This window comes from Cyanistes caeruleus, chromosome 25, assembly GCF_971803275.1.
Source record: "Cyanistes caeruleus chromosome 25, bCyaCae1.hap1.1, whole genome shotgun sequence".
Lineage (NCBI taxonomy): Eukaryota > Metazoa > Chordata > Aves > Passeriformes > Paridae > Cyanistes > Cyanistes caeruleus.
The window spans coordinates 3,563,044-3,577,135 of NC_141725.1; the positions used below are offsets into that span (position 1 = coordinate 3,563,044).

Sequence of the window (14,092 nt, forward strand, 5' to 3'; positions counted from 1 at the left end):
GGTGTTGTTGAAAGCTCTTGCTGAGGGGTTTCTCTGTCCTCTGGTCTGTCTGTCCATCCCAGGGTCTGCTCTCTTTCCTAAGTGCCCCGCTGATTGGTGCTCTCTCTGATGTCTGGGGCAGGAAATCCTTCCTCCTTCTCACCGTCTTCTTCACGTGTGCACCAATTCCCCTGATGAAGATCAGCCCGTGGTGAGTTCACCCTCAGTGCAGCCCCAGGGTTCTGAGGAGGGGAAGGAGGAGGGTTTGCAGGTGCTCGTTTCAGGATGAGATGGAAGAGTCTTATCCACCTCAAGGATGGAGGAGGATGCTCAGCCTAGAGACTGACTTGTCTGCTTCTGATGGAGGGTTCAAATGGGAATAAAGGGTTGGTCTGTCCTCTGTGTTTGTTCCCCAGCTCAGTGCATTATTTCTCTTAGGGAAAATAAGTGATAAAACTTCAGGGACCACCAGACTGAGGGTCCATGTTCCCAAGCCACTTCTGGTGTGCTGGATGGACTGAGGGGAAAACAAGGGAGAGGCTCTGCTTCAGCAGCTGTGGACTGTGGTGTGGCTGCTCTCTAACTCTGCCTTGGGTTCTTGCAGGTGGTACTTTGCTGTCATTTCCATGTCTGGAGTGTTTGCTGTCACCTTTTCTGTGATTTTTGCCTATGTTGCTGATATCACACAGGAGCATGAGCGCAGCACGGCGTACGGCCTGGTAAGGAGCTGAGTCACTGTCCTGACTCTTGAAAGAAATGTTTGGGGCTTTACAGGTAGGAGAGTTATAAAATTAGGGTGGGAGATTTATTGACTAATCACACAATCTCTTTGTCTTTCTGTTTGGGATTTAGCTCTGAGGGGAGGCTGATCTCTGCCCACTCTGAGTGCTGGCTGTGTTGTATAAACCAGCCTGGCCCTTGAGCTTTTCCACACCAGGGAAGGGGGGCCTGTGATGCTGGGTGTGATCCTGCCCTTCCTGTAGCTTTACTGACAGGACCATATGGGAATTGCTAGGACAGCTTTGATTTCCCTTTGCCAGAACTTAGCCCAGGTGTACCAAGAGATTCTGTCATCTGTCTCTGCACAGGAGTCCCTGTGAATTCTTGTTTACCTCTCCATCAAAGATGCCAGAAGGAGTTCTCCTGGGTCACTGGGGAGGAGGAAATGGGCTCTAGGAAGAGGAGGCTGTAGGAATGTTTTATGCTTCCAGGTGTCAGCCACGTTTGCTGCCAGTCTGGTCACCAGCCCGGCCATCGGCGCTTACCTTTCCCAAGCCTACGGTGATACCTTGGTGGTTGTGCTGGCTTCAGGGGTGGCTTTGCTGGATATTGGCTTCATCCTGCTGGCTGTGCCCGAGTCACTGCCTGAAGAGATGCGCCCGGTCTCCTGGGGAGCCCCAATCTCCTGGGAACAAGCTGACCCATTTGCTGTGAGTGACCCTGCTGCTGTTTTCCTGTGTGCTGCTAATGCTTAATGTTTGCTTTAGTCCTGCTGATTTTTAAGGTGTTAAACCCTTGGTTTGGCTGTCATTGTACCTGGAGATTTTTCAGTGCTGTTAAGTCAGATTTGAAAACATTCTTTGTTGTTCCCTACCCCTTTTCCTGCAGTCCTTGCGGAAGGTGGGTCAGGACTCCACAGTGCTGCTCATCTGCATCACCGTCTTTCTCTCCTATCTTCCCGAGGCCGGCCAGTACTCCAGCTTCTTCCTGTACCTGCGACAGGTCAGTCTCTGTCAAAGCTCTGGCTGCAGGAAATCCTGGTTTATAAATACAAGCAGAGTTGTGCCATTTGTCCCAAGGTGGCTTTTCTTGGCCAGTAACTCAGTAAAGCTGAAATTTTAAGAAACAGTGATTTGTTCCAGCTCTCCTGAAAAATGTGTGAGCCTGCTGACTGCTCTGTAGGCATTGCCAGGGGTAATGCTTGGCTTGGCTCCTTGTTGGTGTCTGCCTGTGCCACCTTCAAACACAGGAGCTCAGTGGTTTAAAACCATTTCTTCAGCCAGAGGAAAATCTTCAGTTTGATTCTTGTGGCAGCCCAGAGGCAGTGGCTGTTAATGTGCGGGTCCCTGAGAAGCAAATTCAGTTAACATAAATTTTCAGTAAACATGAAAAGTACAAACATGAGTGATATTGATGGAAGTGCTCTTGTCACCTGGTAAAAATCTGCCTGAAAAGTCCCCCTTTGATGTTTTCACAGGTCATTGGTTTTTCCTCAGAGACTGTAGCAGCCTTTATCGGTGTAGTTGGAATTCTCTCTATACTGGCTCAGGTGAGAAGTAATTTCTGTGTTGGATTGGTGTAAGAATGTCCAAAATTTCTGATTTTGGGGCTGCTGAGTTGTCAGAACTCCTGTGGCCACACAGACTTTTGAAACAGAGAAGACCTTAAATTGTGAGGGACCCATAAAGATCATCAAGGTCACTCAGATTCCTGTCATCCTGTCTCCTGGTGTTGCCCTCTTTCCTTACCCCTGCCTTGAAAACATCTGTTTTTCTTTCCAGACAGTCGTGTTGGGAATTCTCATGCGTTCAATAGGAAATAAAAACACCATCCTCCTGGGATTAGGCTTCCAGATCCTGCAGCTTGCCTGGTATGGCTTTGGATCACAGCCTTGGTGAGAGTTTGCCCACATTTCTCTCCCTCCATGGCCTCTCCCACCCTGCAGTGCAGGGCGAGGCTGTGGCTGCTCCTCACAGCTGCCTCCCTCCTCCCAGGATGATGTGGGCAGCAGGAGCTGTGGCTGCCATGTCCAGCATCACCTTCCCAGCCATCAGTGCCATGGTGTCGAGGAACACGGACCCTGACCAGCAAGGTGAGTTATTGGGGACCCATCTGATAGGGGGGGTCATTCCAGCAGGTGCTGAACTGGCACAAGGGCAGGTTCTTGGTGGTGGAGGGGTGGGCAGGAACATCTGTGCCAGCTGTGGAGTGTCACTGTACTCACAGCAGTATTGACACAATTATTTTGACCATGGCTGGTGCTTTATGAAGGAACTCCCAAGTCGTGCAAGTGGGTGTTTGGTGTTGTCTTTCTGAGGCAGAGGAGGCTGCTGTGTTTTGCCTGCCTCACAGTACATCCCTGAGCCCTCAATTAAATTCCAGTTCATTGGAAACTGTTGCTTGATGTGCCCGTGCTTATTTCAGTCTGCAAAGCAGCAGCAAGCCCAGCATTACTGGTTTTTGTAGAACCTGGCACTGAGTGAAGCTGCTCATCTGCAAACTCCTCCCCCTGCACATCAGCTCAGATCCAAGCGCTTGATCCTTTCTCTAAATATCTCTAAATATGTATTCTCCAATAAAACAAGTTTCTTTGGAAAGCTGGAGGCATTTCTCCCCCTTGCTCACTCTGTCCCCAGGTGTGGTGCAGGGGATGATCACTGGAATTCGGGGTCTGTGTAACGGCCTGGGGCCAGCGCTCTATGGTTTTGTCTTCTATCTCTTCCACGTGGAGTTGAACGAAATGGCTGAGGTGGAAACTTTGGGCAAGGCCTCCAAACCCAACATGGCCAACCCTACAGATGAGGTACCTGTTCAGCTTCTCGCTCTGTTTGCTGGGCTGTGTTTGCCCTCATGCCTGAACCATTCCTGTCTCTTTGTCTCTACAGAGCAGCATCATCCCTGGGCCACCCTTCCTGTTCGGGGCGTGCTCCGTGCTGCTGTCGCTGCTGGTGGCTCTGTTCATTCCAGAACACAACCTGGCACTGAGGTCAGGCAGCCACAAGAAGCACAGTATGGGGGCCCAGGCCCACCCCCACAGCCCTCCAGCTGGGGGGTCGGATGGCAAGGAGCCCCTGCTCGAGGACAGCAGCGTGTGAGGTGGGACAGGGGACCAGCCTCGTGGCTCGACTCCACGTCAAGGACGGACTCAGCAGGAGCTCAGGGAGGGGGAGAGAGGGATCCGAGGTAACAGACTGTGCCACTAACAGCTACTGAGGAGGGACGAGGTTTCCCTTCGAGCCAAATACACCCAGCTGGTGCAAAAATGGAATTGTATCACCTGGTGCTGATGGAAAGGGGAGATACGGAACTGCTCCACTGGAGGGATAGTTCTGGAAAGCAAACCTGCCCTTGTGCGTGTCCCCTGTGTGCCCTGCCAAAACCCTCTGCTCGCCGCTCACGACAGATGGAGCCAGCGTGGGCTGTGTTTGGTGGGAGCTCGCTGAGCTGCCCTGGAATAAAATCTGGCATTTGCTCCATGCCCCATCCCTGATACAGCTGGTTCCTGCTGCTGGCCCCTGGCACCCCTGCACGTGTGGTGACACACTGAGGGGATGGGGGGTGTGTGTGTGTGAAGCACAGGCAGTGGAGCTCTGAGCTTCCTCTCTGCTGGAGGGCCCGAGGAATTCTCCCATTCTGCCCCAAGTGAAACTTAGACCAAAAAAATATAAATCTTCTGACTTCATGTTCTGATGAAGAGGATAAAAATGAAGTTGCAGCTGACACAAGGGAGAATGGGCAGGTGAGAGAAGGGCAACTTCATGAATTACAAACGTTTGAATGGCCACAACAGCTACGGTTCTGTTTGGTTTTCTTTTTCTTGTCACTCTGAGGTGGCATTTGCCTGTTGCCTCCACGGGCAGTAGGTAAGAGGATTTTTTCAGAAATCTTTTTCTGGAGCTGTTAGGATTGTTTAGGAGATACAGTTCTCTGGCAGGTTGGAGAAACAACTTGACAGTGCTGAGCACTTTGGAGATGCGTGGTTTCCTGGGAGAAAGGATAGAGAAACAACTGTTTACCTTGAGCACTTATATAAAGCATGTTGGTTTGCCCCTAGGCTCCTGCCATCTGATGCTAAACCCAGAGAGTGTCCAGAGCTTGTTTGTTCTCAACCCAACAGATCCTGATGGTGCTTTCACCATCAAATTGTGTTGATTTGGACTTAGGGGTCTGGATTCCATGTGGCATTTCTGAGCCTGCTGTGGAGGCTTTTGTTTATGGAACAGTAGAACTGCAACCTCTGCTGCAGGCTCAGCTGTGCTCAGAAAGAGCAGGAGGTGCTTGGAGCATTGTGAAAGGAGCTGAGGCAAACAGGGAATGTGTGGTTGTTTATAGAAATGTGGCAGAGGGCAGGAAACAATTGTTCTTGTTTGAGTAAATAAGAAGTGGTGGCATTGAGCAGTTCTGGGAAGTAAGGACCAAACCAAGGACACTTCAGGAATCTTTTGTTAGAGGAATTAAGGGTGCAGCAGCCAAACCAGATGCCTTGGCTGTTCTCTGGCTGGGGTCCCCTCTCTGTGGGTTTGGGGAAGGTTACCCAGGGGAGAGCAGCCAAAAGGGACGCAGTGCTGACCCTTTACATCATGGATCTTTGCAGACACACAGCAACGACTGCAAATGCCGTTTGGTTATCAGCCTTTAGGTTAAAAGTTGACAGTTTTGCATTGACCTGGCCTGGTGGCAGCGCCTGTGCTCAGAACTAGGAGCAGCTGGGACATGGAGGGATGCTGAGGTGGGTCTGGCTGCAGGTCTGGGGAGCAGAGCCAGCAGGAATTTCCTTGACCTGCCGTGACTCCATTTTTCCCAAGCTCCTTGTAGTAAAACTCCCAATTCCCAAACATTAGTGGGATGGTCAGTACTATGTGTGCATGGCGAGCTTTTATCCTGAAGGAAATCCTGTCACTTGCACTTCCAGGCAGCAGTTCCCCCACCTCTGTGTTCCTCACAAAAATGCCTTTTTTAGACAGGACTTTTACCGAGTCCTGGTGATCTGTTGATTTCCAATGGATTAAAGTGAGCTGAAGTAAGTTTTTCCCTCACACACAGATGAAATAAAACATGGAACCGTTACCTCGCTCACACAGAGGCACTCGGAGCTTCACGGGTACGATATAGCGACACGTTACAAAAAGACGAGCATAATTTATATGATATAAAGTATATAGAGATATATTTTTAAAAGTCCTCTCCCTTATTTCATAGTTTATTGAAACCAATGTGTTTCTGGTCCCATTCCCTCACCACTGCTGCTGCCTGGGGCCTCTCCTTCCCCTCAGACCCCAGAATTGTCCTGCAATCTCCCCTCCCTGGTCATGTCCCTCACCATGCGGCTCCTGAGCTGCTGGCGATGCTGACTTGTGCATCGTGGAGTGTTTTGGTCCCTTTGTCAGCCCCCACACTCGAGGCCAGGTGCTGCCAGCAGGTGACTGCCAGGTCAGGGGCCTGTTTGGTGACAGGCTGTGCTGTCACTGCTGGTGGCACTGGGCACCAGTGGGGTTACAGCACTGGGCAGGCAGCTGGGGATATGGCAGCGGGTGTGTGGAGGGGGGTACAGCACCAGGCAGCAGCAGGACCTCTCCAGGTGCCATTAGCAACAGAAAGGTGGCTTGTGCTGGTGTCCAGACCGGGGAGCAGGGGCTCTCTGAGGCACAGGGGTGCTGGGAGCAAGCAGGGATTCCTTCCCGCTTCATTGAGGTTCCTCTCAGCCGGTTCCGTGGGGCCTTGTCCTGCTGCCTCCCCTTCCCTCAGCGCAGGGCTGTGACCCCTGCACTGCTCTGCCTCGATGTGACAGAGCAGGAGCTGGGCCAGGCCATGCTGGAGCTGAAGTTACCGGAGCCAAATGAAGAACGACTTGTTCTGAAGGGCCGGTGCTTCCGCAGCGTCCCACGTGGAGGCTGGAAAGGCTGTGTGGAGCATTCAGTTAGTTTTGCCAATTCTTGTTACTTTATATGAAAACACAACTTTTTAAAAAGGAGTTTTTTCTTAAAATCCGCTTGATCTGCTGTGCAGTGCCTGAGCCTGGCTGCTTAACATCAGGATTCCCAGGATTTGTCTGCAGGGACTTAAAATCTGGGATGGTAACAGCAATGCCCAAACACAAAGCAAAAATCATTTCAGTCACCTGTCAGCAGTCCTGGCAGGTCAAGTGAATTTCAACTGATCTTGTTGCATTAAAAACCCAAATTACACCATTGCTTTCTCTTCTGCCATTAATTTTTGCAAAGTAGTAACTTTTTACTTCCCTGTTTTTATTCTTTTTCTGCCCTCCAAAGGCTGTTGACAGCTGTGGTATCTTTAAAGTGTGGGCACTCAGCCCCACCTCTGCTCTCTCACAGTTCACCATCACGTGTGTTTGTGTGTCTCTTTTTTAAGCTAATGATAAAATGTATTTATTTCGGTTCAGGTTGTGTTTGGAACTGGCTAATCTCTCCCTCTGATGGATTATTTATTAAACTGCTGCTTTCCTGTTGTGTCAAAGGTCTCTATCCTTGTTCCTCTCCATCACCAATGGTACCAGGCAGCTTCTGCCCAGAATTGAAATTCCCCTTGAGAATTATGTGAGGATGTGGGACAGTTTTGGGAGAGCTGGGTCGGGGCTGTCAGTCCCTGCCCCAGCCCAGGATGGGAAGCAGGTCCCTGGCTCCTGCCTGCCCCACTGGAGCTTCCTCCTAGACTGGTTTTTAGTGGCCCAAACTCTATTGTCTTATTGTTTTATTATTGTCTTTTCAGACAGACCTAATTTAGATCTTATCTGACTCATTTAAACACCCTTTGTGGTGGCTGAGGATGGTCCTAAGTGACTAATATAATCCCAAAAAATATAAACACATCCAAGTCAGCTCTGGGATGGGAACTGGCGCTTGATTGATGGTATCCTGGAAACATGAGCCGTTACAAGCCTGCTGCTTCTGTATGTATTTCCTCTGGACTGGAGCTGGCTTTTGTTTTATTGTTTCCATCTTTAATTGAGAGAAAACCCACAACTTGTCTCACGTGATGTCGCTGGAGAACAAAGGGCAGGTGATGCACTGCAGGATGTTGTGGACCACCCTTCCCCCTGGTGCAGTGACAAAGTCTTGTTCCTTCTGGTGTTGGTGGTGACAGCCTGGGGCCAGACCCCCACCTGAGGGGCTCTGGGGGTATCCTGTGCTGGAGCCAGCACTCGTCCCTTGGTGCTTTGTGTCTCCACACTGAACTGTTTTGTTTCCTGTGCAACATCTCTGGACAAAGTATTGCCCGGCACAAATCCCCGCGCCTGCCCTGCGGGAGGAAGCACAATCGGCTTCCAGGAAAGGTCTTCAGGCCCCTGAGTCTGGAAAACCATCATTCCCTTCATTCCTTCAAAGGCTTCCTGTGGGGTGGAAACAGTCCTGGTGCGTAAGCTTGCTCCTTCCGCCCTGTGCACGCATCTGCTGATGTCCCAGGGGAGCAGGAGCTCCTGTGCTGCTCTGGGGTGGGGGGAAGCTCTGAATCCCTGCAGGAGAGGTCACAAGCAGGTGCTGGAACAGGGCTTGTGGTGGGTCCACTACTCAGGGGCTCTGTGAGTGAGAGCTGCCCTGGGGGCTTTGCCACATCACTGAGCTGGGCCAAGCCCCCTGACCTGCCCCTGCCTCTGTGGCTGAGCCTTTGGAACTGGAGGATTTTCAGGTTTCCATGACTTCAGTTTTCTCTGTGTTGCCCCCTCTGTGGGTGGCTGGGGCAGCTCTGGGCACTTCCAAGCTCCAAAACAGAGGAAATGCAGCACAAGGTGCTGAGCTTTCTGCTAACCACTAATCTCTTGAGGTCCAGGGAAGCTTCTTTTTAAGTTGAAATGGTTCCATAAAGGCTCAGCTCTCATTCACACTGATTCAGGGGTTTTGTCATTGCATCAGGGCTGCAATCAGGGTGAGGGATGTGAAACCCTGGCACCACACGTGCGTCCTCAGGGTTCCCAGACTCATTTCTGGGAAGAGCCTGGCCGTGGCTTGTCCCAGGGCTGGGCAGGGGGGCTCTGGTGGCTGCTGGAAAATCCGGGAAGTGTCTCTGTTAACACAGGATGGAAGGAACAAAAACCCCAGAACCATTAATCACCTGCTTCGGCTGAGTGTGCACATTTGGAGGGGAGTGTTTACAAAGCACTTTCCTTGCTCAGAGGCTTCCTGCACCCTCAGAGAATTAATGGCATGACCTCCTAAAAGGATGCGTGGCACACCCAGTGCACAGAGTTGCCTCTCAGAACAGTTCCCAGATAGGAAATGTCCTGGTCCTGTGATGACACTGGATGCAGAGATGGGCACATCCCTCCCTCAGCCCTTTGGGACCTTCCCCAGCCTTGGCTGCAGCCTGGCAGGATGGGATGGGAGAGAACAGGACTCATTTCTCCACAGGGAGCTGGGCAGGAACCAGGGAGTGACGCCAGACCCAGCATGGACCCAGGACAGATGCTGAGGGTCTTGAGATTGAATAGTGCAGGGTGTTCAACACCTCTGTGGTAACACTTTCTCCCTCTGTACCACAAGATCAACCCTCACAGGAACACCTGCTTCCATCCCTGAAAACACCCTGTGTGAATAAATGCACCTGCCAACAGGGCTGGCCACAGGCCCTGGCTCTGCTTTTGGGGCAGGGGATGACAGGGCCCTTTCCACAGCTGTGTGTCCCCAGCAGCTGTCGGGGTCAGGGAAAGGCTGGTTTGCCACTGGGGAGTGCAAAAACAGGGATAGAGCTGGATCTGAGCCACATCCCGGGGTGCAGGAGCCTGTGCAGGGCTCCTCGGTGGGGTGATGGGGGTCCCTGCAGCCACACAGGGACCCTTTGGGACAGGGACTTTCCCAGGTTTGGAAGGGCTGCTGGCTTGGCTGTTGGCTGAGTGTTGTGCAAGAGCTGAACTTGGAAGAAAATCAGAAACCTCCCTCTGGAAATACCCCTTGGGCTGGAAGTTGTGGAGGTCCTGGGGCCCGTGCTCATGGGGGCGGTTCCTAAAGGGCTTAAGAAGGGCTGAGGTTGGAGCCGGCAGCCAGAAGGAGACAGCCCCGGCCAGCAGCACCCGCTCCGTGGAAGGGGGAAGGAAGGAAAGAAGGGAAAACCAGCCCTGCTGCTGCCCTGCGGGTGATGGAACTGGCTTCTGTCCTTCTCCTCCTCAGCTCACTGTGGGGCTGCAGTGGTAAGTGCCATGGGGCCAAGAGCTGCCCTGATCCCCCAACCCACTGTGCTGCCCTGCCCTGCCGCTCTCCTTGCTTTGCCCCACGGCCCCAGGACCTCCCTGTCACTGAGCTGTGACCCAGGTCGCTGCTGTAGCTCCCTGTCCCGGCGCTGGGAGCTGCAGGGTGCTGGTGACTGTCCCCTCCCCTGACCCTGCACTTTCCTCCTGCCCAGGGCACCCCGCTCACAGGCTGGTGGTGACACCGCGGGAGCCGCTGGTGCCGTTTGGGGGCTCGACAGAGCTGAACTGCTCCTTGGCCTGCGCAGGGGGCAAGGTGGAGTGGAGGGGGCTGGACACCGCCCTGGGGACCATCTCCTCCTTCTCCACCCACAGCATCTTGCACATCAGGAATGCCATTGTGGCCACAGAGGGCATGAAGATCTGCCAGGGCAGCTGCCACGGGCAGCACTACCAGAACACCGTCACACTGAAGGTGTACGGTAAGCGCTCCCCAGCCCTTCATTGCCTCCCAGCGCAGCTCTGGATCCCCAAGGCAGCCCCTTTCCTCCTGAGCTATGCTGTGCTGCTAAAAATCACCCTTGACGCTGCCACTCCTTTCCAGCCCTCCCAGACACGCTGAGGCTGGAGGCAGCTCCCCACATCCTGCGCCCGGGACACCCTGCCAACCTGAAGTGCTCGGCCACGCACCTGTATCCTATCTCTGGGGTGGCCCTCACCTGGTACTGGGGGCACCACGTGGTGGAGGACACAGACTTTGATTTCGAGGAGACCGATGAGGAGCTGTATAACATCATTTCCACCCTGTCTGTGAGTGGGACAGAGGTGGCAGAAGGGGTGGAGTTCAGGTGTGAGGTGACGCTGCATGTCAGGCAGGAGACCTTCACCCGGGTGGCTTCTCTGGTGGCAAGTGCTGAGGGTGAGTGCCAGGAGGGGCTGGGGACCCCAACCCACATGTACCCCATCCCCTGGAGCCAGCTCCCACCGCCCCGTTCTCCTTGGAATAGCTCCGCCAAGCAGGAGCAGCCCCCACTTCTGCACCACTCCTGAATCTCCCATCCCCATCCCTGCACCTGTCCCTCGTGGCAGTGCCCCCTTGCTCCTGCTCACTGTGCTCAGGGCCTGGAGGAGGTTGGGGCTGCAGCGAGGTCACCTGTGACCAAGGCCGCTGTGTGTTTGTAGCTGTGCTGGAGCAGCCGGCAGCCGTGGTCACCTCCATGGGGAACCCCAGCACAGCCAAGCCCGTGGCCACCACAGCACTTCCTCCAGGGCCCAGTGTCCCTCCGGGTGATCCCACCACAGCATGGAAGCCAAACACTGAGACCACCCTGGATCTGGCTGCTGTCACCAACGCACCCTCCACGGAGCCCTCTGTGCTCCAGGACCTCATGGCAGGCAGCTCCACGGTACCTGTGGCCACTGGCGCGGTGGGGACAGAACCACCTATGGGGACAAATCCTGCCTGCAGCCTGCAGATCTGGTCGCTGCCTCCCAGCGGGACGCGGGGCAGGGCCCTGCGCATCGAGTGCCACGCTCAGTGCTCCGGGAACGCCACGGTGGGCTGGCTCCGGACCCCCGCAGCCCTCTCGCAGTACCGGGAGGAGTCCGCGGGCAGCAGCTCCGCGCTGCGGCTGGACCGGGCCGAGCCCTGGCACCAAGGCCACTACCAGTGTGTGCTGCTCGGCCGCCCAGCCCAGATGGTCAGCCTGGAGGTGATGGTGCTGGACGGTGAGTGGTGGTGATCTGCAGACCCCTGCCCCGCTCTGCCCTCATCGCTGAGCTGGGGCTGCAGCCCCTCGTGTCGGCGGCACAGTTGGTGCTGGGGGGGATTCGCTCACCCCTCGGCATTCGCTGCAATAACAGCGAATGTTATTGCAGAGCCGGCTGCAATAACAGCTCCTTGTATTCGCAGATTCCTTCAGCTCGAGCCCGGCCATTGCTATGGGGACAGCGGGATCGCTCTTGGGGCTCATCCTGACCGGGGCCGTGTCTCGACGCCTGTGGAAACGATTCAGATCTCGGAAGCAGCTGTCCTAGGAGTGGGAGCAGGCGGCTGATGGCCGCAGCCCTCCAGCCGTGTCCCTGCTGTCCCTGGCTGCCGCTCGCCCCGTCCTGGCCAGCAAGGAGCTGGGGGGAGAACAGCGGCCTGCGGCTGCCGCGGGAGGCAAAGCCTGGGAGGACAATGAGCAGAGGCGACACAAGGACGAGGCCAGGAACGCGTCCGGGACTGGATCCCCGCGGGCTGGCACCGAACACTGCGCTGGGTCCGGCGCTGAGGGCTCCCGGCACCAGCGGACGGGCGGGAGCACGAAGGCCGCTCGTCTGTCACAACAGAATGTCCGAGGCAGCCCCGTGGGGAGCGTGGGCTCGGCGGGCGGGTGGGACCGGTGCTCCAATAAAGAACTGTTAACGTCCGAGCCCTGAGCAAGTGTCCTTTGGGCCTGGGCGGCCCCGCTCCCGCGGCCTCTCACCGGCCCCAGGACACCGACGGTGTTCGCGGCGCCTGCCCGGTTGCCAGGGGCGGGGCACCTGCCCGCAGTAAACATGGCGGCCGCGGCACCCGCCAGGTAACCGTTGTTAAGGCCGCTCCCTTGCCCGCACTCAAGATGGCGGCCGCAGCCTCGCCCAATGGCGGCGTTCCCGCGTTGCCTTCCTGCTCACCGGTTGGCTGCCAGCCTGCAAGATGGCGGCACCAAAACTTCCGGCCCGGGCGGAAGTGCGCTCCAAGATGGCGGCGTACGAGAAGCGGCGAGCGGCCGCCGCCCCGGTGCCGGCAGGGGTCAGCGGGCTGCCGGAGCCGGGGCGGACAGCGCCGGGGGGCGGCGGGCTGGCGGAGGGTAGCGCGGCGGAGTTTCTGCTGCGAGCCGGCGTCACGGCCATGGTGCGGGAGGCGCTGCTCAAGGTGCTGGAGGCGCGGCCCGCCGAGCCCGTGTCCTTCCTGGCCGAGTACTTCGAGCGGCTGGTGCTGGCGGAGGCGGCGGCGGAGCCCCCGGGGCCGCCTCAGCGCCTGGCCCGGGCGCTGTGGTACGTGTGCCTGGCTCATCACTCGCACAGGTGCGGCGGGCGGCGGCGGGGGGCGGCGGGGGCGGGGGGCGAGGCCGCCTCTCTGTGTCTGTGCCCTGTCGCGACAGGACGGCCTTCGATAGCAACACCGGAGCGGCCTACGAGGTGCTGGGGTGCGGCGGGAGGCGGCGGGCGGCGGGCGTGGACGGGCGGCTGTACAGCGAGCTGCTGCGGCGCATCTGCCAGCGCGGGGCGGCCCCGGCCGAGGCGGCGGCGGAGCTGCTGCGCCGCGTCCGCTGCCGCGACCACGAGGCCGTCCCGTTCGACGTGTTCCGCTACGGCGTCCTCACCTGCTGCGTCCTGCTGGAGTTCGCGGCCAAGGCCGACGCGCTGTTCGCCGTGCTGGGCGCTGGGGACTCGGCGGACACCCGGCTGTGCCAGGCTGTGCTGCGGGCGCTGGAGGACGCGCTGGGCGCGGGGCACGGCTCTCGGCCCGGCCGCTACCTGGAGGCCGGCTCCAGGCTGGGCCCCGACAGGCTGGCGCTGGCCATGGACCAGGCGCTGCAGGAGAGGAAGCTCGGCTCCTCCATGAGCAGGGAGGAGTTCTTGCGGAAAGCCACCGCCCTGTTCATAGCCAAGGTGAAGCCCGTGGAGTGATGCCGGGTGGGAGCAGCGCTGGCTGCGGCCACTGCTGGCCCTGCGGGGCCCCCCTCCAAGCTGGACGGCGAGCACGGGGTGTTGGCTGGGCACTGGCTGAAGAGCCCTGGTCTGCCCAACAAGACATTCCTGGTTTCCATGCTCCCTGCTCTGTTCTGATGGTGCCCAGCAGCTCCGTGTCTGTGCGTGCAGCCTTTCCCAGGTGTGACTCCTCTGGCCCAGCTGCATTGGAAGATCCCTTTTGGGTGTTATCCAGGACTGACGTGGAGGCTGTGACCCGTGAAGCTGCTTTGGGCAGTGAAATGGCCCAGAAGGAACAAAGTGTGGGGCTGGGCTGTGGCTGCACAGGGGCAGCTGGGGCGGGCTAATGTGGTTTGGGATGTGGAATGCAGGCTCTGGATGAGACACATCCCCTTCCCCCGGGACCAGCTGCCTGTCAGGCTAGGGGTTATTTATTTAAACTTGTCTGATCATTATTTATACTGTTCAATTCCTGGTTTGCTGTAAAACATTAAAGCTTTTTTATTATTTTTTAGTGGCCAGTTTCTTACTTTCTAGCAGTGTGAAGTGCCAGAATGAGCTGCAGAAGTGCCAGAT

The 14,092-nt window shown here is 56.3% G+C and overlaps 3 protein-coding genes and 1 long non-coding RNA gene across 7 annotated transcripts in view; 3 read left to right on the plus strand and 1 right to left on the minus strand.

The window, feature by feature from the left end:
* LOC111942107 (solute carrier family 71 member 1-like) overlaps positions 1-7,173 on the plus strand; it is a 39,957-nt gene extending 32,784 nt beyond the window's left edge. For both annotated transcript variants that reach the window (XM_086863066.1, XM_086863067.1), the window contains exons 4-12: positions 63-190; positions 584-698; positions 1,191-1,409; positions 1,588-1,701; positions 2,177-2,248; positions 2,481-2,593; positions 2,694-2,791; positions 3,336-3,502; positions 3,585-7,173. In XM_086863066.1, coding sequence (XP_086719192.1) covers positions 63-190; positions 584-698; positions 1,191-1,409; positions 1,588-1,701; positions 2,177-2,248; positions 2,481-2,593; positions 2,694-2,791; positions 3,336-3,502; positions 3,585-3,794 — 1,236 coding nt within the window. In that variant the 3' untranslated portion in view covers positions 3,795-7,173. The remainder of the gene's footprint in view (positions 1-62; positions 191-583; positions 699-1,190; positions 1,410-1,587; positions 1,702-2,176; positions 2,249-2,480; positions 2,594-2,693; positions 2,792-3,335; positions 3,503-3,584) is intronic.
* On the minus strand, positions 5,839-12,390 carry LOC147649336 (uncharacterized). Its single transcript, XR_015279243.1, has 2 exons — positions 9,945-12,390; positions 5,839-9,625 (listed from the first exon to the last, which is right to left on the minus strand). It is a non-coding gene; the product is annotated as an uncharacterized LOC147649336 (long non-coding RNA).
* MADCAM1 (mucosal vascular addressin cell adhesion molecule 1) lies at positions 9,459-12,252 on the plus strand. 2 transcript variants are annotated; one of them, XM_023945300.2, is made up of 5 exons: positions 9,459-9,838; positions 10,211-10,317; positions 10,440-10,754; positions 11,018-11,563; positions 11,748-12,252. In XM_023945300.2, the coding sequence occupies exons 1-5, from the start codon at positions 9,459-9,461 to the stop codon at positions 11,870-11,872; spliced, it is 1,473 nt and encodes a 490-aa protein (XP_023801068.2). In that variant the 3' UTR covers positions 11,873-12,252. The 2 variants fall into 2 exon arrangements, with proteins under 2 accessions (XP_023801068.2, XP_023801069.2); XM_023945301.2 differs by having other exon boundaries at positions 9,619-9,838; positions 10,051-10,317.
* A 128-nt stretch (positions 12,391-12,518) lies between the features above and the next one.
* On the plus strand, positions 12,519-14,030 carry TPGS1 (tubulin polyglutamylase complex subunit 1). Of its 2 annotated transcripts, none has more exons than XM_086863069.1 (2): positions 12,519-12,889; positions 12,967-14,030. In XM_086863069.1, the coding sequence occupies exons 1-2, from the start codon at positions 12,519-12,521 to the stop codon at positions 13,493-13,495; spliced, it is 900 nt and encodes a 299-aa protein (XP_086719195.1). In that variant the 3' UTR covers positions 13,496-14,030. The 2 variants fall into 2 exon arrangements, with proteins under 2 accessions (XP_086719195.1, XP_086719196.1); XM_086863070.1 differs by having other exon boundaries at positions 12,519-12,859.
* Positions 14,031-14,092: the final 62 nt, after the last annotated feature.